The 25,976-nt window shown below is 47.5% G+C and overlaps 1 protein-coding gene across 3 annotated transcripts in view; it reads right to left on the reverse strand.

Annotated features, from left to right (window-relative positions):
* The window catches only part of LOC119431833 (peroxidase-like), a 219,545-nt gene extending 195,916 nt beyond the window's left edge, over positions 1-23,629 (reverse strand). For 2 of the 3 annotated variants that reach the window (XM_049657757.1, XM_049657754.1), the window contains exons 1-3: positions 23,481-23,612; positions 23,233-23,351; positions 7,199-7,317 (exon numbers count right to left, since the gene is read on the reverse strand). In XM_049657757.1, the coding sequence (XP_049513714.1) occupies positions 7,199-7,317; positions 23,233-23,243 (130 nt within the window). In that variant the 5' untranslated portion in view covers positions 23,244-23,351; positions 23,481-23,612. Of the gene's footprint in view, positions 1-7,198; positions 7,318-23,232; positions 23,352-23,480 lie in introns of all 3 variants that reach the window. The other variant, XM_049657755.1, reaches the window with a different exon arrangement.
* Positions 23,630-25,976: the final 2,347 nt, after the last annotated feature.

The following is a 25,976-nucleotide window of genomic DNA, read 5'->3' on the forward strand; positions in this document are numbered from 1 at the left end:
CGATGATCTGCATAGGTTAATAATAAGATTGCCAGTTATTATAACCGATTTAGTTTTTTCGAAGGATAACCAAGCATATCGCCAAGGGCTACACAGAACGCTGAAAGAATACTGGTTGGCATGTAAATGCCGCCAAATACATTGTGATTGACGTTAAAAGAAGAACGATTCAGCTCAGCCCATACCGATTAGCATTTTTTGGATATTAATGCTGAGATACCATCTTCGCTTGAAATGTGGGTCGTGGTTACAAATAGGCATATGAGAATAGAGGGAGTGAAAGTTCCGTGAGCCTTGCTTGAGAAACTCAACATTAGGAAAGGGAACACGCAAATTGTGTTTCATGAGGGAAATATAAGCCATTTCAAAACAGTTATTCTGAATATACCCCACCCAAATGGTTTAATTATACACTTTTACTACATGATCCATCTCAAATGCAAGAGACCCTATTGCCAAAGCGGTGTCGAGTACTTATCTTTTGGGCATTTCAACGGAATTGCCATACTATTTACATACTTCTTTAGCTGCAGCGCCTTCGCGAACAGCCGTTTATGTTCAGGCGTGACGTCGTCGCTCAGATAGACTGGTGGATTAAGCGTTTGCGGAACCAAGATCGTGAATGCGCAGTCAGGTCTTCTGCGAGTTTTAGATGAATCCGGCTTTTGTTGCAGTAAGAAAAAGCAACGAGTTCTGTTTTTTTTTGTACAGTTGTGGCTTCCTGGATTGCGATGCACACTACGTACAGCGTCTGTGAGAACTGCACAGGTGTGCCGCGCCCTTGCCCGGAACGGGCATGAGCTGCGCTGGCGCACTATGATCTGTGGGACATGTTTTTATTGCGATAGCAATTATATGGACACTCCAAGCGCATTCCTGCCGTCGCCGTTGTCGTCACAGTGAGGTTCCGTATAAAGTCCGGTCCGTATATATATATATATATATATATATCCAAGAAAAGTAGAGAGTTACGGAAGACTTAGGAATTAGGATCAACGGCGAATATCTCAGCAACCTTCAGTTTGCAGGTGACATTGTCCTATTCAGCAACAATAGGGACGAATTACTACACATGATTGAGGACCTTAATCGGGAACCGAGAGTGGGGTTGAAGATTATTATGCAGAAGACAAAGCTAATGTTCAATAGCCTTGCAAGGGAATAATTAAGAATCGCCAGTCAGCCTCTAGAGTCTGTAAAGGAGTATGTTTATCTAGGTCAATTACTCACAGGGGACACTGATCATGAGAAGGAAATTTACAGAAGAAGAGAATTGGGTTGGAGTGCATACGGCAGACATTACCAAATCCTGACTGGGAGCTCACCATTGTAGTTGAAAATAAAAGTGTACAATCATTCTACCGGCGCTCACCTATGGGGCAGGAACTAGGAGGTTAACAAAGAATCTCGAGAACAAGGACCGCACAAAGATCGATGGAACAAAAATGTTAGGCCTAACTTTAAGAGACAGGATGAGCGCGGTGTGGATCAGAGAACAAACGGGGATAGCCGATATTTTAGTTGACATTAAGAGGGAAAAATAGAGCTGGGCTGACCATGAATGCGTAGAATTGATAACCGGTGGACCATTAGAGTTACAGAATGGATACCAAGAGATCCATTCTGTAACTCTAATGTTCCACCGGATACAGAATGGATACCAAGAGGTATGCGAAATGTTCAGACATCCGCCTTTTAACTGGTCTCACTTAATGATACTTTTTTGCATAAATAATCACAGTAACTGTTCCGACAAACGATTTGCGTTGGTGGGATTGTCACATGCAAAGTAAAAAACATGACTTGCTATTAAGAAATGTAAGAAGCTTTATGTGAATGCGCCAACAGAATGTGCAGTTTGTGCTGTAAATTCGAGATACTCAGGTCTGAAATATTTTTTGCTGTATTGTAGCTCTTGATGTACAAATGTTGCAAATAAAATTGTGAAATAAAGCACATTTCACTGCTTGTTATTATCCTGCCGAAACGCATTAGTCTAGCTCTATAGCATGCTGGCTCACGTATCGTAACGGAATAGGGCAACATTTTAGCAAACGCTGATGCGATCCTGGCATTTATAGAACGCATGAACAAACACACACAAAATGAAATGGTCATTAATACAAAAAGAGGCTGAAAATGACAGCTGTTAGAACAAAGCACATCGTAGCAGCAAACGGAACTCGTGCTCGTTTCCTCTTGCGTCTGCCGTAAAAATTGCACACTCGTCGAGCGCATTTCAGGCAAGCGGGACGGCCTTCGCCCCCCTCGTGCATCAGCACAACCGTTGCCATAACAGCAGCCTTAATTTTTCTTTTCTCAGGAGCGTGGCCTACCTAGCACCAAGGGAGAAACTGGGGCTCGTTAAGCAATTCCCGTTTACCGGGGGGTATACCAGCTGACATAGCGGTGGCTCCAGTGGCAAGTCCAGCAGAGCGACAACCGTAAAAAGGAATTCGGGGATTTTACGGTCCTTAACCACGATATTGACATGTGTACTTGTTTTTCTTTCTTCGATGACCGCTTTCACCTTCTAACAAATAAACGAAACGTTATCGTGCAGCGCAAAACGCGCACACATTATTTAGAACTTTCGCGAATGTTGTCGTTGATTCTATGAGTTGTGTATGTCCTCGCCGAACCTTGTATAATCAGACTGCATGCGCAACAAAATTGTGTAGTTGTTTCCGGGAACCACGCGGGCGCCAGCGATCACGCTGGAACCTTCGACGAGTGATGTATGAAAGCCGACGCTCTTGACCCGCAGATCACATTTCCATCATCACCGACGGTGTTCGCCGCTATCGCTGCGCTTTGAGTGCTAGGTTGCTTTTGTGGGCACAAGCTCGCCCAATTTAAAGTTAGTTTCGTCATTCACAGTTTTGCTGCTGTATTACTGACCGTCACTACCACGTGACAATATGATTAAGAGGCACGCTTTAGTGGAGACTTCGGATTAATTTTGAACATCTGTGATCCATAAGGGTGATCTTTTGACCAGGCGCCGACACGAATGACGTAGAAGAGCATCGAAGCGCATGATAAATTGATAAATAAAAAAAAACACTTACTTGGAATTCGCACTATTTCACCTGCGGGCGCGCAAAAGCGAGCCAGCCTGCGTATTAAAAAAAAAGGCTGTACGCTTTTTTTTCTGTTCCAGGACAATTTATCTTAGCACTATTTTTATTTCATTCAGCATTTCCCCGCACTCTACACCAGGAGTGCCCAACACGACAATGCGGTCGACATTATTTTCCTCGACTAATGCTCCATTTCAGCTGTATTTTTTCCTGGGGCTGCATGAATTTCAGACGCTTAGGGTGATATCAGCAGCTTTTTACTTTGCATTGCGAGCTTGCCAGGCCTCCACTGAAATGTTTAAACAAATCACACTGTCTCTGAGATCATCCACAACCAAACGAGGCTGAGCATCAAACCTCGCTTTACCTTTTGTCACTACATGCTCCTAAACGCATTTTTTTTCAGCAGATGATCCAGTGGGTAATTGAATTCTCCCAGCTGCCTGGTGGTAGGCATCTAAGTAAAACGAACTTGCATAATGACATCAACCATGTGCTGCAGTGAAGCAATGCTCGATTTCGGCCGCCAATGTTAGGGATAGATACGAGCGGGTTCCAGTAGCTTGTTACCAGCTGCCCTAGTGCGTGTCTGTATGTTCTTTGCTGTTTGTGTGAAATTCGTGACTACCCGTCTTGCTCAGTGGCTATGGTGTTGGGCTGCTGAGCACGAGGTCGCGGGATCGAATCCCGGCCACGGCGGCTGCATTTCGTGGGGGCGAAATGCGAAAACACCCGTGTACTTAGATTTGGGCGCACGTTAAAGAACCCCAGGCGGTCTAAATTTCCGGAGTCCCCCACTACGGCGTGCCCCATAATCAGATCGTGGTTTTGGCACGTAAAACCCCATAATTTCTTTTTTTTTAATTCGTGACTGAATTTCGACAATCCGACCTAGTGATTGCGGGCCGCTATGCAGGCAGTTCGTTTACGTCCACAGCTCCGGTAGTAAGTGCCCTAAATTCAGTACGGCGGTCACTGCACCAATTTCTCCTCTGAACTCGGCCTGTTCCTGGCCATGCCAACTGTTTATTAGTATTGCACACTCATTGCAATAGCTAAGTGCAGCAGCTCTGATTCACCTCACGCACTGTGTACTTCCAGGAATGTTTAAAGCTTTTTTTCCATCTAATAAGCTACAAGGCATCGTCGTTACGAGTTGCATCGCTCGCCTAAAACAGCGTAGACGGCGCCAGTCACGTTTCTTAAGCCTCCAATGTATGCGTACAATGGTGGGCCTAACATCTGGCCGAATGCTCTAGCTTTTTGCGAGGCCACTTGGGGCATGGTAGATCATGGTCATGCGGGTTTGCTACACAGGTACAATATGTATCACAGCATGGTGCACTTCTCGATTTGCTTCGCTATTTATCGGGTAGTTTTCTCTAGTGGAATTCGGAATGACGTAGGACTCGACAAAGTTGTATCTCCCGCAGTCAAGACCTCCCACCATCACTGTTTTCGCTTTGTAGCAGTGAACGATGCCTCCATGGGGCAAACGCGGGAGCATGATATACCTCCTATCCTGTTGCGGGAGAAGAAACTTGCACTCGTAGAGCCGTGTATTTCGGCAAACGCGCTTTGTGCATATTGAAAGACCGCTTCAAACTTAATGAGACCTGTATCAGAGTGCGTGCGACCCAAAATCTTTCTACGTACGCGCGTCCTGCACTCACCCGCGTTTATGTCCTTCACTATGGTGACAGGAACTTAATTTGCGCCCAGGTTGTCGGCATTATGCAAAAGGTATATTGTAGTGCAGTAATTGCTTTGAATAAATTATTAAATAACATTGACTTATCTGATGCCAGTGGTGAAATAATGGCAGGTATCGTAATCATGCGCTGTCATTTTCAGAATAAGTATATTCAATGAAGCACGTTTTGCACAGATAAAGCAACACTTGCAACTTCAGTAGCCCTTTCGTTTTTAGAGTATGTTGCCCACTCTGTCTTTGCCTTTGCGCTATGAGTGACTGCAGTACACTACCAAAATGGCAAGTTCTTCGTCTTCTTTCTCGGGTTTTACCTGCCAAAACCAGTTCTGATTATGAGGTACGCCATAGTGAAGGGCTCCGGTTTCATTTTGACCACCTCAAGTTCATTAACGTGCACTACAACGCAAGCACACGGGCGTTTTTCCATTTCGCCTCCATCAAAATGCGGCCGCCGCGGCCATGATTCGATCCCGCGACCTCGTGCTCTGCAGCGAAGCGCCTTAGCTAACTGAGCCATCGAGGCGGGTATTGGAACGTTCACACAGAGGAAACCGGCGTTTACAGCTAATGCAGTTATCCTGCCGTCGAAATTCACAGCGCTCACATTACTTGCCCACCACGCCAACGGAAACGCCGGAACGCCATACAGCGCCATCTGCCGTGCAAACCTCCAAGATGACCTCCAAGCAAACGTGGGATATCCCGACTGTTACCGCGGCTCGAAACTGCGCAGTTATCTCCGCTCGCGTACGTAGAGTTCGCGTGTTTTATTGCGATAGCGTTTATATGGACACTGTAGGCGCATTTCTGCCGTCGGCGTCGCTGTGAGGTTCCGTATAAAGTCCAAGGGCGATAAAATCGTCGCCGTGCACCGTATACTGTATGTGCTAATGAAAGTGTGCGAGGGAGAGACGGCTATCGCGGCTCAATCTCGCGCACGGAAGAGAAGAAAGCGGAAAGGAAGCGCGCCATGTTCCGTCGCGCGCAACACTCCGGGGGAGGGTAGGTAGGGGGGGGGGGGGGCATTCTACTTCAGGCCGCAAGCCTCCGGGTGGAAGGGAGGGCGCATTATACTCCTGGCGGCCTGAACCATGCGCTGTGTCTTCACGGCTTAGTTCGCGCTGACGCGAGACACCGGACTAAGGTAAATTCACTCGCTGCTGCTGCCGTGCTTCCTCACTCCAGCGTTTTGAGAGCGAGTTAACGCGGTCATCCAGTGAGATGTGTTCATGTTTGCTTGTGTGCGCGTGACACCATGTTTGTTTATTTCGTTAGTATGCCTATATTTACAAATATATACTGCCGATAAAACTACTATTCTTACTTCGTATAGATGTATACTAATTCGTATCGCAAGCTTCACCGAATTCACCTGGGCGTCGACTTCACACGACGCTATGCACATCTTATTGGCCGTACGGACAGCCCGAACTATGATTGCAGCCAAGTGCCTGAGACTCTATAACATATGTTTTGCGACTGCCCTATCTACGCATCACAGCGGATGACGCTGACTTCGACGCTAACAGTGATTGTCCGGCGAACATTGTCCGACAGCAATATTTTGTCCGCCTTGTGTGACCGTACAGTATCATCAATAGCTAAATGCCTGCTCTTGACTACCTGAAGATCTCCGGACTAGACGTATGACTTTAAGGAGACCACTGTGTTAGTGTAAATATGCATCCCTTCTTCCTGTCCTCATCGTCATCTTTCATGACTCGTTTTTGCCCCCTTCCATTTTTCCCCTGGGCAGAGCCTATGGCCAGATCATGCTAGCTCAGACCGATCTCTCTGCCTTTCTAATAAATTATTTCTCTCTCGTATAACAATCGATGCTTCGCCTTTCGGGTGAAACTGACTTTTATATTATTTTGCACCTGTTCATCAATACAAACACGATGGTAAACCCTGAGCAAGAAGAGGCAGTACTGCTAGGCCTGCTCGCAAGCACCTTTCTGACGATGCATGAGGTGCAGAAGAAGCATTCACAGTGGCAGTGGTGGGTTCGCCCTGCTTTGATCTCAGCTCGCGACTGATTTTTCACAAGTCATTCGTTAGCACGTTGTCCTTGTGCTTCGCGTGGTGCTTGTCGAAAAGAACGGGGTGGTTCCGCACGAAGTCGGTGAGCATTTCCGATGTCGCGACAGCTTTGAAGATTGCGACATGACGAGCGCGCCAGTCTTGGCAGCCATCTTCCGAATTTCTGCCTCGCGCTCCGACTGGTTCGCGGTGAAGGAATCCGGCGGTTGCTGCCGCAAAAATCGGTCTGGACCGATCGGCGAGGAAAGGGCTATTACGGCGGATCTCGCCGCTGCCGAACTGAGTTCCGCGCAGCTCCAGACGCTGAATATCACAGTGTGAATGCGCTATAAGAGGTCGTCGTTGACTGTTATCTTACCTTCGTGTTCATTTGGGTCGGCAGGTATTCGAAGCCGCTGCTTGTTCAAGCCACCACTGTAGCGACCCCAGCTCAGCGATGCAAATGCGATCAGCAACATCACAGTCACAACGGGAACTCTGCATGTGTGGGAGGACATTTCAGCGTCACAATATTCTGTTCATTACTGTGGAGGCTCAGGATGCCGTTTGAAGAAAAAAAGTTGAAGATCCAACGACTGGGTATGTATATACGGCGAACCTTTGTGTAAGTGCATAAAGAGTCTAAACACCGGTTTGTGTTCATTTAGGTCTGCATAAAATGACATGGAAAGCTTTATTCATGCATTGTAAAGAGACTAATGAAATGCCGCCACCACCTGGTGGTGGTACAAGTAACCCAGCGGTGCGGGCTGCGCTCGTCCTCCGCGGTTATTGGTTGCCCTATTCTATTACAGAACAGCCAGGCCCGGCAAGGCTTCCAAATAAAAGCTTCGCTTTTAAAAAGAACGTTCTTCCTTTAAGAGTGGCCTTCAGTGCATCTGCCAGGCAGTCATGTTTTCTCATGAGTGTGACAACGTTACAGTCGACAATGCAGGGTGTTTATGCGAAAAGCTTCACGCTGCCCGCGAGCTGCGGCACATTATAGGCAAACGCTGTTGTTTATCTGCGGCTTCAGAATAAAGTGGCACCCCCATTGCAAAAATGCGGATTTTTCCCTTACACGTAAATACTGTTATAGTGCATCCCTACCGTGACTAAATAGTACGGGAAATCCGGGGGGCCTATGATATGAACAGACAATAAAGAAGTTTGCTTGTGGATAATCCACTCATACTTTGCTGTTTTTGCAGATAAAATACTTACTTAATCAACCATGTTGCTGATACTTTGCTTTGAGTGTTGCGGTTTTACCTTTTTGAAGCGCTCTGCTGAAGATGGCTTTTTAGGGTTAACTTGCATGGGCGCATACGTGTACCAGGGCCGCTATATCACGTGTTAGCGTGATATATAGATGCCGCATTGTTGGACTAGCTCTGTATTTTGTTTTCTAAGTTATTTGAACCACGTTAATTATACGTACCTAATATAAGCTTCACAGTAAAAGCAGCGCGAAAGGTACGGCAACACAAGGCAGAAAAGTATACAGGAAAGGCGCCAAACAAACCACTAGCAGTTGCCTGCCTTGTGTTGCCGTTCCTTTTGCGCGACATTTACAATGAGCTTCAACCAACTAGCCTAGTTTTACTCTCTATTCCAATATATGCTCCTCACCTCGACTTTTACGGCATCGTGCGCTGAAGGAAAGTGATGCGGATATTATGTGTATTAGACATTGAGATATTTGAAGATATGAATTTCAGGTTTCTCAGAACTTGGAGAAACTACAGTTTAAATGTACCAACTGTTTGAGTAACTGAATATTGGCAGCGCGAAAACAAAACTTGCGTGGAACTGTTGCCAGCATATCGCGGGACTGAATCTTGAAGTTTCGCCAACGCCAGACATCCTCAAGTGACATGTTTATCACTGGATATGGCTCAAGGTTTCGAGGTGCCTACCTGTCGCTTTTTTGTTTGTTTCTGTGTTGGGTCTTGCTATTGTCCTCCGCTTTCTTCCACGTTATTTTTTTGTACACACCAAGTGCTTTGTCCTCCAAGAAAAGCGTTGCCTAATCTCTATACCACAATGGGTCTGCGTCAATGGCGTTTTCCACGATTTACAGCCCTTTACAGCCCTCCACGTCAAGTTTGACGCGGTGTCGATCTCGTTCAGGCAGCTTCATTAGGCCTGACACAGTCTACGAGTTCGTCCGTTAACGGCGGACCTGAAATATAGGATAAGCAAGTAGGAAACTGCTTATATAGTTCGGTACTGACCTTACCGACTTGAAGTGAACCACTCTTAACATAGTATGATGCACACACATAGTGCGAATCGGCGACACGGTGCAGTGCTAATACCGCGGTACCGGCACCGTTCTTGAACGAAGGCTGTCGGTCGCAGTCGCCGGCGCTACCATGAACGAAGTGCAACTACGGAGAGTGTATTTTTATGCTGCCTTAGTAATTAGCGAAAACACAGTTTGCCTCTTATGCTAAACAGGCAACAAGTGATGGCCCATTCGATACTGCATCGTAAGCAACAACAGCGCTCGTTGCCACGCAGTACGCGGGCATCGGCATTTTCGCGTGCCAGTGCGGCTAGGTGGTCGTTGTCGCCGTTTTCGATGTGCCCGGGACGTTCATGCCTTCTCGTCTCAGTGCGATCCCTTCTGATATGTGCATGAGAAGTGCTCATATATGCTTTGAAGATTTCCTCATTATTTCGTGTGAGCGGTGCATGGTTTCTACTGTACTTGAAGCCAACAGCGAGCGGTGGCCGTACGCATGTGGATGTAAACAAATGCGGCATCCTTGCGTTGCATAAATACTCTGGGGGCAGTGTCGCCCCTTCAAAGAGCTATGGCCACTGTGGTCAAGACTCAGCTATAAAAGCAGTTTTTATCATCCTATTAGCATACGTTCAGTGCAGGTCTCACAGTGGCAAATGCATGAACTCTGCTGCTATATACGATACGGCTAACCTCCGCTGAGCGGAATGGACCCCAGCTTAAACTTGATGTGGGCGGCTGGCGAGTGCTCACGTTCGTGCATTTCGACTTCCGAAGCATGTTTGGTCTCATATTCGGTACGAATAAATATGCATAACAGGAATACAAGCGTAGGCGCTCTGTCAATCGCGTTATGGTGCTATGTATTCGTTCACAGGCACATCGCATGGTGGCTGGCTTTGTCGGCGTAGCTTCACGAAATCCCGTCGTCATATTTCGACGACTTGCGGTTTTAAGTCGCACCAGAGTCATTGCCGGCCTAAGCATCCTGTCCAACAAGCGGCCATTCACACAAAACAAAAATTACAACGACTGAAAAATGCACAAACCTATTTCAGCTCTTTTCTTGCAGCGTGCCTCTGCGTCCCGCGGGACCCCGACGCCGTACATATTGTTTCTCTCGGAGCCCGCTAAGGTGGCGCCACAGCGCAATGCAATATACCACTGACGCGGCCGGGCAAGAAAACAAAGCCAAGGGCAAGGATAAGAAAGGAGGGGAGGGCATTGTGACTTCGGGGGCAGCTTTCGGCGGTGAGGGGGAAGGAAAGCGTCGAGTTGTCTTTGTTGGGGATTCCAACATGCGTAAAGTAGAACCGGCGATAGCAGAGAGGGTAGGGGCAGACGAACGAGTCCAGGTTAGCGCGCTTCCCGGAAAGCCGATTAGAGAGGTGATAGCGAAGGCCAAGGAACGCATGTGGGACACAATGGAGGAGAGACACCTAGTGGTGATAATGGGCGGAGTGATTGACGTACTGAACGGACGAGGAGCAGGAATCACAAAGCAAATAGCCAAAGGGATCACCGACCTGCGGAATGTTTCAAAAGAAGTACAAATCGCGGTGTGCACGGTGCCAGAGGTTGAAAGGCAGGGTTATAAAATTGAAAGGGCAGTTCTTGCAGTAAACAGGGAAATTTGGACTCTAGCTAAAGCAATGAATTTTACGGTCATTGACATCAACCGAGAAGTGCACCGAGCAGGCCGCGAAGGCGCTTTTGTGCGTGACGGGATACATTTTAGTGAAAGTGTAGCAACACCGGTCGGAAGTCGATTCGCGGCACGAGCTGTAGCTTTTTTAGGTGGGCCCCAGGCAATCAGGAAGCAGGATTGAGTATTGAACATAGCGAAACACCAGTAAAGGGCAGAATTAGGCGACCAGGAGTCAGGAAAAGACGCAGAAAGGATAAGAATAGAGAAGGTAAAATTTGCTACATTAACATGCAGGGTGGTCGTAAGCAGGAAAAATGGCTGGAAATTCAAACGCAACTGAATGATGAAGCGATAAGCGTGTACGCCTTGACCGAAACGCATCTACGAGATTTGGAGCAGCCGCCTGTTATTGACAACTTTGTATGGGAAGGGTGCAACAGAATGACCGGGTCAAGGAAAGGCGGAGGCGTAGGCGTACTAATTAGGCGAGGTCTGAAGTGGCGAAGGGTAAACGAGACATGTAAAGAGCATTTATGGATTAGTGGTACATGGCAAGGTAAAAAGACGTGGCTGGGAGTAGCTTACCTATGGACAGGTAGTGATAGCAAGGAAAAAAATAAGGAATTGGTCGATTGCATTAGAAGCGATATTAATGAGTTCAGTAACTCGGGCCAGGTGATATTAGTGGGAGATATGAACGCGCACATGGACGATTTAGACGGATATACTGATTACAACGGCTCTCTAGTGCTGGATTTGTGTGATGAACAGAACCTTATAGTAGTTAACAGGGAAAATAAGTGTCATGGACAGGTAACGTGGCAATGCGGAAACAGGCAGTCATGTATCGACTACGCCTTAGTCTCAGAAATGGTCTACGAACAACTGGAAGAAATGATAATAGACGAAAATGGAAAAAATAACCTGGGAAGCGATCATAGACGTTTAGCATTAAAGTTTGGGAGAGATACCAGCGCAGAACATGAACCAATAACCTCAGAGTTTTTAAAAATGAATGACGAGCAAATAACAGAGATCGCAAACAACATAGAGAAGAAAATTGAGGCTTTTCCTACAGCAGTCTGGGAATATAAGGAACTGGTGGAGGTTATGCAGCATGAAATAAGGCGGACACGGCAATACAATTGTTGGATTGGAAAGAGGAAACCACGTAAGTGGTGGAACAAGGAAATTAAACAAGCTATAGAAGAGCGTAAAGAGGCATCTAGGGTTCATCGAGAAGCCAAAAAGTTGGGATTACAAGAAGAAGAGGTGCTCCTTAGATGGAATACATACAGAGAAAAGAAAAGGGTTGCGAGTGAGCTCGTGCAAGAGAAAATTAAATGCGCAAGTGAACGTTGGGTGCATAACATTCACAAAAGAGACAAAGGCGCCCCAAAAATATTCTGGAACCATATAAAAGCCCTCGGAGCTCCAACTAGAAACTCGCAAACGGCTATAAGGGATGAAGACGGTAACATCTATGAAGGCGATGATGCGCTGCGGTACATCACAGACGTTATCAGGCATAACTTCGGTACGAGAAAAAGTGTAGTTCAGACAACAGATCCAGCAACAACAGAGAGGCTTGAGAGATCAAAATTCAGCATAGAAAGCTTCTATTGGAAAAAGGCAGCAGAAAATGTCCCTAACAACACGGCAGCAGGACCCGATGAAATCCCAATACAGCTAATCAAAAACCTCGGTCCAAAAAGCAAGGCACTGCTGACTAATGCCATAGAGCAAGTGATTAGAACAAAGAATATTCCCGTTGGATGGCGTGAAAGCAAGATGAATCTCATCTACAAAGGCAAAGGAGATAAGGATAAGACGAGCTCGTACAGGCCAGTTACAGTAACGTCGGTGATATATAGAATGGCAATGCAAGCCATAAAATTAGAACTGTCGAAGTGGGTGGAGGAAAACGGTGTATTGGGGGAACTACAGAATGGTTTCAGGCCAGGCAGACGCTTAGAAGACAATATGTTTGTACTAACTCAGTGCATAGAGATTTCAGTAGCTCAGAAAAGACCTTTATGGGTAGCATTTCTAGATATTAAAGGAGCTGAGTTTTGTATGTTCAAACTGCGACGTTATAATTTATGATCTTCACGGTTCTTCAGGATGGAAGCGTTTTTAACCTACGCTGGAAGGATGGAACTGATGGGTTTGCCCAGAGACAAGGTCAACAACCGCAGAATATGCTCGGTGCACTTCACGGAGGTGGATTTTATGACGAGCGAGAAGCAGGCCGTGAGAAGTTATTCTGCGCATTGGCCATTACAGCAATTACAATAATTGTTTTTTTACATGTGCGTACATGAAACACCATCCGCATTTTGTTCCATTCTATAATGTGTTGCACTATCTGCTCCAATTCTGGTTTTCGCAAACGAACACAATAAAGTGAGTCCAAAGAAATGTTGTGTTGTAAGTGGAATTATTTTTTAAATACAATTTGGGCACATGCTTGCTTGTTTGTAATAATGAACGCGACTGCGTGCATGAAAACGCAAAAAGAATCAATCCACTGTGCACAAGCACGCAGCACGAATGCACGAATGGCACGGCCGGAGAGGAGAGGAGCGCGGAGCGCGCGCTTTGGTCCGGCGGTGCGTCTGATAACGCCCGAGACAAAAAAAAAAAGAGCTGGCCGCGGAAAACTAAAGAAATAAAAATAAAGAGCATTGCGCGAGGCATGAGGGGAGGGTGAGGCGAGGCATGGAGAGGGATAGGAAAGTCAAGCGGGAAAGGAGAGACGAGCGGAACCACGTTCCGCTCGGCTCTCCTTTCGGAGGAAGAAAAAAAGGAAGAAAAAAGTGCTATAGCGAAAGGGCGAGGGTAAAAAAAAACTCACCGCTTTTCTTTTTTTTTCTTTCGCCAACGTGGTACCGTCATTCATCCACTAGGGCCTAACTGAAGTGCGCCTTGGCGCTATCGTCGACTGAGCGTCTGCTATAGGAAAACCAATGGGAGGTATAGGAAGATTCACCCTCCTGGTGCTAGGCCCTTCCGGTGAGGCAACGCCGTCAACGCTTCCCTTGTCATGGATGCCGTACCTGGGACTACCTCGATCTGCGAGCCGCTAAGGCATGCCATCCACGCAGCCTTGGACATGGATTGTCACCGCCCTGGCTGCCTCCCGCTGAAAGGGAATGCCGTCCACGCTTCCCACGCCATGTATCACTGCCCCATGACATCATCGACGTCTCAGCCAGCAAGGGATGCCGTTCGCTCGTCCGTTGCCACTGCTCCGGCTGGCCCGAGTACTGCGCCCGCTGCAGCCGCCTCATTGTGTGCCGATTCCGCCCCTGGCTTAACGGGTGGCTCAGCCGGTAGCTTGACACACTTCATGCGAGCACTCTCGCTGCTGTCGTAGCAGCTGAATTGCATTGTTTCGGCCACATCTGGGTTCCCGCTTGCAACATTGGCATCATCGGATGCCTCGGAACTACCGGAGTTCCACGGATTTCAGATTGACCCCATTCTGTGGGGGCAATCAGCCATCGCGCTCGTCAGGCCTGACCCGACAACAGGATGTGGCTGGTTGCAGCGTGGCGGCTTTGAGGTGGTGCCAAGGCGTGGGACAACTATGAAGGTTACAAATAGCGGTCCTGTGTAGAATGGAGCATATCTTTGACGACTGTTTTCGGCCCACTGCCTGCCTGCGACGACTCCGGCCAGAGATGTACTGCAGCAGCGGCTCGCGAGATCCACCGCGTGGACACGTCAACTCTCCATCCACAGCAGTCAGCGACGCGGCCTAGAAGCTCTCCATCACCTGGGCACGCGGAAGCGCCGGCTCATCGGGTGGCGCCGTCGGCATAACTGCAGTCGGTGGGAATCGCCCAGCAAACCACTCCTCCTGCTGTGTATCAAAGCCAGGCAGCCGCCGAGCTCACGCTTTCCGGAAGCTCCGTTTCACGCTTAACATCGGCTAGCGGAATCCAAGTTAGAGTTCACGTGCGACGGCCGTCTATTCCTCTGAATATCGTGGGCCCGTCGAGCTGCGATGATGGGCAGCTACGAGCTCCGCAACCGTGATCTGTCTACGGACTGCGCAAGCGATATACTTCTAGACCCGTCGGAAACATACGTCGGGTCTTCGCAGCAGCCTTTGGCCGAACGTGCGCCCATTCAACCAGCACTGAGTGATGTCTCGCTGAAGGAAGCCATGGTGACTAGCATCGCTGAGGCCTTAATTATCGATCTTATCGTACCGCCCGAAGCTCCTTATCAGACGGGCAAGAGACCACAGACTCAAGCGCAGATACAGGTGTTTTCTGGTTTAAGCGCGGACAATATCGGGGCTTCTGTCCAGGCATCGCTTGTCACTCCACGTTTTGACATAGACGACTCGGAAGCAGCCGACATTTTGTCGAGCTTCGCAGATTCGAGTGCATCGTTGAGCCTTGACCCATCACCGGCAACGTTGTGAAGAGGCATGCGACGGCTGAGCAGAGGATTTTGCTGTTTGCACGACGCGTCAGTGCGCCCAGCCGCTGTTGAGTGTACAAGACCTCCTGCCGTGCTTTGCCAAGTGCAACGAGATAATCGTTGGTGAAATATGCGAGTTCAGCTCAACACTTACTGCAGAACCACAAAGATGCTGGTTGCGCACAGGACGGCCTTAATGACGCCGACTCCCATTCCCATGTCTCGTCGATTATGATTTTCCATCGCCAGTGGGCCCTCACAACTACCTGAGCAATCTTCGGCAGCGTGGCCGAGTGTAATGAAGAGAAAAACGCTCCAACTGCGGGCGAGGGCCGAGAGAAGAGGCAGAAGTAAACAGGGGTTCTGGGGGACGGCCGACTGTCTGCATCTCGCATGCCCATATATTTATATATAATATAAAGGAGGTTTATTCGACGAAGGGCCGATGAAGGGTCGAGCGTTTGACCGAGCACAGTCTCTAAGCTCGAGCCTCAGCGGCACGCGATGCTGTTGGCAATCCTGCTGCCTAAATCCAGGCGTTCATCTTCATTACAATGGCCCCATCGGAAAAGGAGCCATGCTGGCGACTTAAGCTGAAGATGATACAACAGAATCATGATAGGGCTTGAGCCGCTGGACGTGGACGACTTCGCGGTTGCGACGACGCATGTCAGAAGGCGGTATCAGTGGCTCTATGAGGTAGTTGACGGCAGAAGTTTGCTGCGAAATGCGGTGTGGTCCATCGTATTTAAGAAGAAGCTTCGAAGCAAGTCCTGGTGTGTGGTTCAGTACGGACAGCCACACGAGGTCTCCCGGTAGAAAAGTTGGGGTCGAGTTAAGGGCATCGTGTTTCGACTTTTGGCAACTCTGATCGTCTGAAGTGAAGCGGCGGACCAGCTGACGACATTCTTTAGCTTGTCTGGCGGCATCCAAGATTGGCCGGCATTCTGATGCGTCTGGGTGGTATGGCAGAATGGTATCAATTGTATGAGATGGATGACGGCCATAAAGAAGATGGAAGGGGGAGAAACCGGTAGTGGTTTGCGTAGCAGTATACTAGGCGTAGGTGACGAATAGGAGAACTAGGTCCCAATTGGATTGGTGGGATGCAATGTACATAGCGAGTATGTCACCAAGAGTGCGATTTAAGCGTTCCGTGGAACCGTTGGTTTGCGGATGATAGGTGGTGGATGTGCGATGAACAATAGCGCATTCAGCAAGCAATTTTTTGACGACTTCGGACACGAAGGCGCGTCCTCGATCGCTTAGGAGTTCGCGATGGCCTCCATGACGAAGCACAAAACGGCGCAGTATAAAAGTGGCAATTTCCTGCACAGTAGGAGCTGGGAGGGCAGCAGTCTCTGCATAGCGTGTCAAGTAGTCAACGGCAACTATAATCCACCGGTTGGCGGACGTAGTCAAGGGAAGGGGACCATATAGATCGACACCAACGCGATCAACGGGTTGAGATGGGTATGGCAGGGCTTGGAGTTCACCGGCTGAGAGGTACGGCGGAGATTTGTGTTGCTGACGTTCACGGCAAGAGCGGACGAAGTTTCGAACGAAGGTGACCATACCCCGCCAGTAGTAGTGGTTCCGAAGTCGTTCGTACGTCTTCAAAACGCCGGCGTGGTCACACTGGGGGTCCGAGTGGAAAGAACAACAGATCTCTGATCTCAAGGCTCTCGGGATGACTAGCAGCCACGTACGTTCCTCTGGGGCATAGTTGTGCCGGTACAGGTCGAAAGTGATGGTCGAAAGTGATGCAGTCCAATGGTCATTGTGTTGTTTAGCAGTAATAGTGTCGAAGTCAAGAGATGACAACGTGCGCTCGCAGGGGGACTCAAGAGTGACCTCTGGCGAAACCGGTGAGCGGAAAAGAGCGTCAGCGTCGGAATGCTTCCGCCCGGAACGATACACCACGCGTATGTCACACTGCTGGATTCGCAGGGCCCTGGGAACCAGGTGGTCAGATGGGTCTTTTGAATTCGAAAGCCAACACAGCGCATCAAGGTCGGTCCCTACGTCAAAATAGCGCGCATATATATAAAGGCGAAACTTGCCAAGTGACCAGACGATGGCCAAGCACTCCTTTTCCGTGACGCTCTAATTGCCCTCCGCCTTGGTGAGCGTGCGGCTCGCATAAGCCACGACGTATTCTGCGTGACCAGGATTACGCTGTAGAAGCACAGCACCAAGGCCTACACCACTTGCGTCGGCATGAACTTCAGTAGGGCCTTGAGGGTCAAAATGGCGATGAATAGGTGGCGTCGTGAGAAGACGGCGCAAGGTGGAGAACGCATGGTCGCAGACAGGGGACCACAATGAGAGGTCCTTGGCGCCACGAAGCAGTTGCGTAAGGGGTGATAGGATATATGCGAAATTTTGAACGAAGCGCCAGAAATAAGAGCACAAGCCGATTAAAGTGCGAAGTTCTTTCATTGTAGTGGGCTTAGGAAACGCAGAGATGGCCCGTAATTTCTCGGCATCTGGAAGAATGCAATCCTTAGACACAATGTGCCCCAGGATCATCAACTTGCGTGCGGCAAAGCGATATTTCTTCAGATTAAGCTGCAGACTGGCGTTGGTCAAGGAACTGAGTACGTGCTGAAGGCGGCGTAGGTGTGTTGCAAAATCAGGGGCGAACACTACGATGTCGTCAAGGTAACATAGACAGATCTTCCATTTAAGGCCGCGCAAAACGTTATCCATCGTCATTTTGAATGTAGCAGGAGCGTTGCAAAGTCCGAAAGGCATGACGGTGAATTCATATAGGCCATCTGGCGTAACAAAGGCAGTTTTGGGGCGATCGGCCTCCGCCATCGGGACCTGCCAGTAGCCTGACCGCAAGTCCAATGCGGCGAATAACTCGGCTTTCTGTAAGCAGTCCAGAGCATTATCAATGCGCGGCAGTGGGTAAACATCTTTCAGCGTGATCTTGTTTAAGCGCCGAAAATCCACACAGAAGCGTATGGAATCGTCCTTCTTTGTGACAAGTACCACGGGAGAAGCCGATAGTCTCTGCGAAGGTTGAATTACACCGTGACGGAGAATGTCGTCGACCTGGTCTGCAATTACGCGCCGTTCCTTAAGGTGGATACACACGCGAGTGCAAAATCCCGCCTGATTCGCGGGCTAAACAGTCACGTGATAGCATGAATCCGGCACAGCCGAGTTAGGTCGCATTCCCATAGCCGGAGCGCCGTTTGCGGAATCCGCGTTCTTACTCTCGACTCCAATGCTTATAGCAGCTGCGCATGTACATACTCGGCGCGCTCTATATGCCATAGCGCTATGAATCCCTCAACAAGAGCCAAAAGAGTGACTTTGCCTCGTCACTTAGCGCTTTCTTGTGCACCTCACTCATGTCGAAGTCACGCAGGCTGCGCGGTCTCAGTAAATAGAAATGCGCGCGCAACATGACTCGCCTTTCCCGCTGCACCACAACAAAAGCACATGCGGCCCCTGGTGCACAACAAAAACACACGTGGCTTCAAGCCGACAACACGCCATCGTAGCCACGCCAATTCGTCCAATGTTGACAGATTTGACGCTGTCTACGCTGAATTGAGGTGAGAGGACCGCCAAACGGACGGATGGAAATACCGGCGAGCATTTTCAATCCGGACTGCGAGCGGAGGAGGCCGCACTAGGCGAGGGCGGCACGTTTTCATGACGCGCGCGTCACGGGATACGCCATCCGCTGCCAAAATTCCTCCTCCGTGCAGTCGTGCGAAAACTTCACTAATTAAGTTAGAAACCTAATTAGTGAATTTCTGTTAATTATTCGATTATGCATTTCGATTTCTTGTGGCCGCCTTCTGTGTATGTCCGCCTCTTCGAGTAGACCAGCTCATGAACTAGAATTGTGCTATCTGCCACAGAAAACCTTTAAAAGTTTTTGAAAGTGTTCGCTGAAACACCCTGTATATACAGGGTGTCCCAGCTGTCATGCAGCACGATTTAAAAAAGAGGAACGGCGTTAAGCGAAGAAAACCTAGTGCGTATTGTTTCCAGTACTGTGGAGTAGCCGCCAGTAATTTTTCGTTACTGAGATTTAATTGGGTAATTGTAATTAATTATCTAACTCGAGAAGTACTGTCCTAATTATGAAAGTGTCAAAGAGAAAGTTGTAGAGCAACATGAAAAACTCCCGATACAGCTTTCTGTTGCTCAATACGTGCTACATAAATGTGTTCTTCCGAATGTGAAAGAAGCCCGCGAATACACGCAGAATTGCCGCGCGACTGGCCGCTCGAGGCGTGTGTCCTCGCTCGAGGACAAGGCAAGATGTATGCAGTTAAAGAGAAGCATGGTAATATCATCAGCAATTTCGATGACATAGTAAAAGCAGCGGAAGAATTCTATACTGACCTGTACAGTGCCCAAAACAGCCAAGCTACTTTCATTCAAAATAGTGATGAACCGGATACAGAGGCTCCTTCTATATCTAGCGCTGAAGTTAGAAGGGCCTTGAAAGACATGACCAGGGGAAAAGCTGTTGGAGAAGATGGAATAACAGTAGATTTAATCCAAGATGGAGGAGATATCATGCTTGAAAAGCTTGCGGCCCGTTATATGCAATGCCTCACAACTTCATGTGTACCAGAGAGCTGGAAGAACGCCAACATTATACGAATCCATAAGAAGGGAGACGTTAAAGAACTGAAGAATTATAGACCCATTAGCTTACTTTCAGTATTGTATAAAATATTCATCAAGATAATTTCCAATAGAATCAGGGCAACACTTGAGTTCAGCCAACCAAGAGAACAGGCTGGCTTCAGGAAGGGATATTCTACGATGGATCATATCCATGTCATAAATCAGGTAATCGAGAAATCTGCGGAGTACAATCAACCTCTCTACATGGCTTTCATAGATTATGAAAAGGCATTTGATTCAGTAGAGATACCAGCAGTCATAGAGGCATTGCGTAATCAAGGAGTACAGGAGGCATACGTGAATATCTTAGCAAACATCTACAAGGATTCCACAGCTACCTTGGTTCTCCACAAGAAAAGTAGAAAGTTACCTATCAAGAAAGGGGTCAGGCAAGGAGACACAATCTATCCAATGCTATTCACTGCATGCTTAGAAGTATTCAAGCTCTCAGACTGGGAAGGCATAGGAGTGAGGATCAACGGCGAATATCTCAGCAACCTTCGGTTTGCAGATGACATTGTCCTATTCAGCAAGAATGGAGACGAATTACAACAAATGATTGCGGACCTTATCGAGAAAGTGTAAGAATTGGGTTGAAGATGAATATGCAGAAGACAAAGATAAGGTTCAATAGCCTGGCAAGGGAACAAGAATTCAGGATCGCCAGTCAGCCTCTAGAGTCTGTAAAGGAGTACGTTTATCTAGGTCAATTACTCACAGGGGACCCTGATCACGAGAAAGAAATTTACAGAAGAATAAAATTGGGTGGGAGTGCATACGGCAGGCATTACCAAATCCTGACTGGGAGCTTACCACTGTCGTTGAAAAGAAAAGTGTACAATGATTGCATTCTACTGGTGCTAACATATGGGGCAGAAACATGGAGGTTAACAAAGAAGCTCGAGAACAAGTAAAGGACCACACAAAGAGCGATGGAACGAAAAATGTTAGGCCTAACGTTAAGAGCCAGGAAAAGAGCGGTGTGAATGAGAGAGCAAACGGGGTAGCAGATATTATAATTGACATTAAGAGGAAAGAATGGAGCTGGGCAAGACATGTAATGCGTAGTATGGATAACTGGTGGACCATTAGAGTTACAGAGTGGACACCAAGAGAAGGAGAGCGCAGTCGAGGACGGTAGAGAACTAGGTGGGGTGATGAGGTTAGAAAATTTGCAGGCGCAATTTGGAATCAGCTAGCGCCAGATAGGCGTAATTGGAGAACGCAGGGAGAGGCCTTCGTCCTGCAGTTGACATAAATATAGACTGATGATGATATATATATATATATATATATATATATATATGGACACAGAGAGAGAGAGTGAGAGCTACTGGTTGTGGTCTGCTTGTACTTCGCTCCTCAAAGAGGCAGTACATGTTTTGAGAGAGCACCTGAACGCATTTTTGCACTGTGGAGAACGTGGTTTCAATCCTGCATCCGAGGCCTTAACAATGTGCGACATAGTAATACTGCATTTGTCTCCCCCGTAACAATATTTGCAGCTAAGTCGCCAGTAATCTTTTTTTCTTTCATATGCAACGAACCTCATTGAATTTGGTGTGGTGTGGATGCTCAGCAGCACAAGTAGCAGTGTTCTTTTTACTTGTTTACACAGCAGCTGCTGAGGTTAAGGAGTTATGGAGCGTGTTTGGCAGTTGGTGCATATTCGTAGGCGTTGCAATGGCAGTGAAGTATTTTGCGTTGAACAGACGGCTCGGTAATGATAGAGAGAGAGCACAACGATGTAAACGTGCATGGTCCGTGGAGAGTTCTAGCAGGAAAAAGAATTTATAAGAAATTTCATGTTTGGTTTGTGCGGAAAAGCAGCACCATCGCGTGGGCGTTTAAGCGTTGAGATGTTTCATTTCTGGGTGTGCTGCCTAAAGTACTCCCATTTTTGAACGACCCTTGCGTAGAACCCAAGCCCGTGTCTTGTACGCATAATGTATGACCCCTAACCAGAGGACTTCGCAGAATATTTAAATGGAAAGGATCTTCTGCTTCAGGCCGACAACCATAAGCTGCCTCTTACATTGGGGCTTGCTTCGATTTTGTCGTCAACGATGTATTTTACGCTAATTTTAAAGTGTGGTTGACTCATTAAGCTCCCTCGTGCCAGATGGCCTAGCCTACGCCACGGTAATTTGCTGTTTCACTGGTATCTGCGGCCTAATTTTTAACTTTACGTAGCATTTACTATATAAGCGTGTGAATTGAACAAAGAAAAAAAACGTAGTTGGGCTCCAATCGACGCTTTGAAGGTGGTGGGACAGCGAAGCTGTGAGGGACACCTTGATTACTCAGCGACGTTGCTTGAATTTGTTCTCATGATGGCAATAACATGCACTTTACATAATTATTAGCCAAAAACGATTCAACCGCCTGCGACATGGCTTGCGCCACTGCTTCGTGCCCCTACAAAACATGGACCAAAGCGATCCCTATTTCGTTACTCTGCACCCCACTACGCCACAGCAGGGAACCAAACTTTTCGTAACCTAAATATTCCGTTAATAAAAAACGCCTATGGCAAACGACTGCTACAGTTTGCTGGCGCGAAAGTCTGGAATGGTATTCCGCTTTATATAAAGAACTCGCAGAACTTGCGAGGAGCAAATAGAAAATTATTATTTCGAAGTAATTTTATCGGCTTCCTAAGCTGATAGATATTTATGTTCTGTTTTGTTAGCCCATGTACAACTATTATTTGTCAGGGTGTTCATGAGTTCATTGCGAAGTTTTGACATTTTTGCTGTTATCTTTGTTAACCTATCGAATAGATTAATACTAATACCTATGCAATAAGTTTACATTTGCTGTTACTGTTACTCAGTTATTCTGGTGTTTATTGCGAAGGGTTATGTTTTCTTGTATTTTTTCTGTTAAGCAAATTGACTAGACTCGTGCTAAATCGTGTAAGTTTCTTTTATGTATATTTCTAAATGGGCCCCCTACTAGCCATTATCTACGAGACCATACATACTCTGGGTACCTTTTACAATGAAAAGTATGTGTGCAATAAATAAAGAAAAACAGAAGCGAAATGAGCAATAGTTGATCGCACACGGAGAAACTAAACACAAATTCTGAATCGAGAAATTTATTCCTCAATTTAGAATTTGCACCCTTGCAACGATCAATTGTATTGTACTTTCGTCACTTGGCCTCGTTTTTGGCTTCACGACATTGACTTTCATCCTGCTGCGCTTGGCGCTTGCTCTGAGCGTCGCTTCAATTTTACCTTACGATTACACTAACACCCGGATGTTATTATTACACTAACACACCAAAGAAGTTATTTTGCCCACGGCCACGACGAATGGAATGGGGGGTACAGATATACAGCTTCGCTGTAAAAACAGCATTGGGTTACGCTTGTTACGGTTACTATAAATAAGAGTTGGCTCACCTAAACTCCATGTTGAGTTGCAAAGCAGGACAGAGGGGAGTAGCAAAAGTCACCGTTGCAAAGACCGAGCTTCACTGTATGGCGGCGAATAGGCGAATACTCAGTGGACCAGAAGGTGCCTGTAAAACGTGGGCCGAAAAGAAACACAAGAAATTTCACATTGCCATTTGCAAGATCAAGCGCACAGATAACTTGGTCGGATAAGTATGCTAAAGTAGTTCGTACTGGATAAAAGTTTCATCGTTTACCATAAAGATGAGTAATGAAGCTACGCCACCTGCATAAAGGCAGCCGAATGGCGTCCCTGTCAAAACAAGATGATACTGCTTGACAAAGACCTGCGCGATATCTGTTATATGGCGGCGCGTTTATAGAGAGAAGACTAATCTGCGATGCGTTAGCCAGTCATGCTTTTTTTCTTTAACCACGGTGAAATACAAATCGGCATAAATAAAAGGTGTAAATCACCAGACGCACGTTCAGCAAAATTAATAGCGCAATCTAAGCAGCCACGCGAAGCGAATCGCGCTGTGTGTGCTGGAACTGAAAGCAATGCTTGTAAGGCCTTGACACAGCGTGTATCCCTGTAGCAGCTGTAGAGACAGGTACGCACAGCTGTGCGGTGTCGAATAGTGAGCTTTATGAAAAGAAATATCAGGTGAACTCGGAATGCGGTAATAGCGATACGTAAGGGCCACAATTTAAAAAAGAGAAGAGAGTAGGATACGCCTGACAGCTTCCTATTTTGATGCGCAACATTCGCGGAGTGCTATGATATTATGAGGCCTCATAGGTAAATAGTTCTCCTGGCAGGGCCGGCATGCTCAAAGTGATATAGCTACATGCATGTCATGTGCAGATTCGGTAAATAACAATCAGCGTGCCACCTTTTATTCGTGATGTGCATAGGGAGTTTGGTGGTTAGCCGGACAGGTTGGTTTCCTTTAGTATTGCACTTAAATTAGCCCCACAAAGTTGGAGTGTCGCCCTCTCGAGTCTGAAGTCTACAGGGAGACTTCGCTGGCACGGTCGCCACGTAAAGGTCCCTTCACACGTTCGGTCGACCTGCCCTGTTCCAGTTCTGGAAATGTTGTGAGTCTTCAGATTTGTAATACAGTTTGTACGGAATACTACCGCACACTTACCGGACACTTTTCTGGTGATACCCGGTGTAACTACCGTATCTCGCTCTGGTGAGATGCAGTTTGTAAAACATCACGAGGCATTCCACTCTGTGAAGGTGGATGACCAGCGAGGCGGTTAGGCACACACCACAGAGGTGACACAGAATTTTGAACAAAGGTACGAACACATTTAATGTTTTGATCGGTGGTCATCGTGACGAAAGGTAAGCACACCCATTCTCGTACCACGCCTGTTATTATTTTGTTAATTCCATCATCGTCGCGTATAGTGTGGACTCCCAAGGAGCAACTCGCCTAAAAAGAGCGATGACATGAACAGAGACAAGAATGTAATCGTCCCCGTCGTGGGGCCAACACCACCGATGAAGATCGTGCACAAATACGCCAAGCCCCTGCGGGACGTTGCTCTTCGTAGACGCGTTGCTCATCGGGAGTTCGCACTACACGCGGCCTCCCCATTACGACGACAGAGAAGTGAAATTCAAAATGGAGAACGGCAACTTGTCTTTCTGAATTTTTACATACATTCCAGTGGACGATGGGACCGCCGCCCCGAGGAGCCGGAGGAAACTAGACTCGCGTGACGTTTTGACGGCACCGCCCCCACTGGAGAGCGGAAAGAAAGGAAACTAGATACGCAAGCGCTTCGAACGCCGAGAAAGAGAGGGGAGTGCGAACGTAGATATGGCTGACGCAGGTCGCCCTTTTGGGCTCTTAAATTGTTCAAGAAGCTGGTCGTGAGCGGGACGTCACCGCGTCACGTGAAATATTCCAACATCACGTGGCTTACCGCTAGCCTTTGCTGACTGAATGGACCCTGAATGAACCTTCGTGTTTCTTTGTGGCTTCACTTTCCCATTGGTGAATTCTGCATGGGCTTTTTGTGCTCTTCCTCGTTACATCTACTCTTCGTGTATTCTTCCTTGGTTTTCTTTCACCTTTGCTGTTTTTCTATAGTACATGAAAAAAAAAAAAACTGTTCTTACCCTTGTGCCTCAGACCTCTTTCGGTCCCAGGTGTGACAAGGGTAGTTCAAGAGCGCGTTACAGGTCCCGGAGCCCACCAGCCGGAGTCTGCGGGGGTATGTGCCATTGCGCTTGGAAAATTTCTGCACTATCGCCAGGATAAGCCCACATTCTTGCACAAGCAGAATAAAATGCACGGAAGCCTTGCCATAAACAGCTTCACAGTAAGTTTAGACTTATGGCGCCAGATGTACCTCTCATTGTGGGTTCATATACACACAGAGTTCAGTCGTTTGCAGCAGTGCAGTGAGCAAACGCCTTAAAGTTATGGTCGTGAAGTAGTGGCCCTCTACCGTTCATTTTACAGCGTAAACTGTTATAGGCTCATTCCAATAGCCGTTTCAACTGGTGTCCGCAGCCACCGCCGGTGTCCGGTGTCCGTAGCAGCTATCGCCGGAAATGAGCGAAAAAGTTCCCATCGGATCGAGCCCGGACGCGCTACCCGGGATTCAGCTACTCCACCACTGAACCAGGCCGGTGCTTCTTATTTTCTTTTTTATTTCTTTATTGCCAGTTACAAAAATGACAGTACGGAAAAACATAACATAATCAAGTCCAAAAACCGTTCACCTGT

This window comes from Dermacentor silvarum, chromosome 10, assembly GCF_013339745.2.
Source record: "Dermacentor silvarum isolate Dsil-2018 chromosome 10, BIME_Dsil_1.4, whole genome shotgun sequence".
NCBI lineage: Eukaryota > Metazoa > Arthropoda > Arachnida > Ixodida > Ixodidae > Dermacentor > Dermacentor silvarum.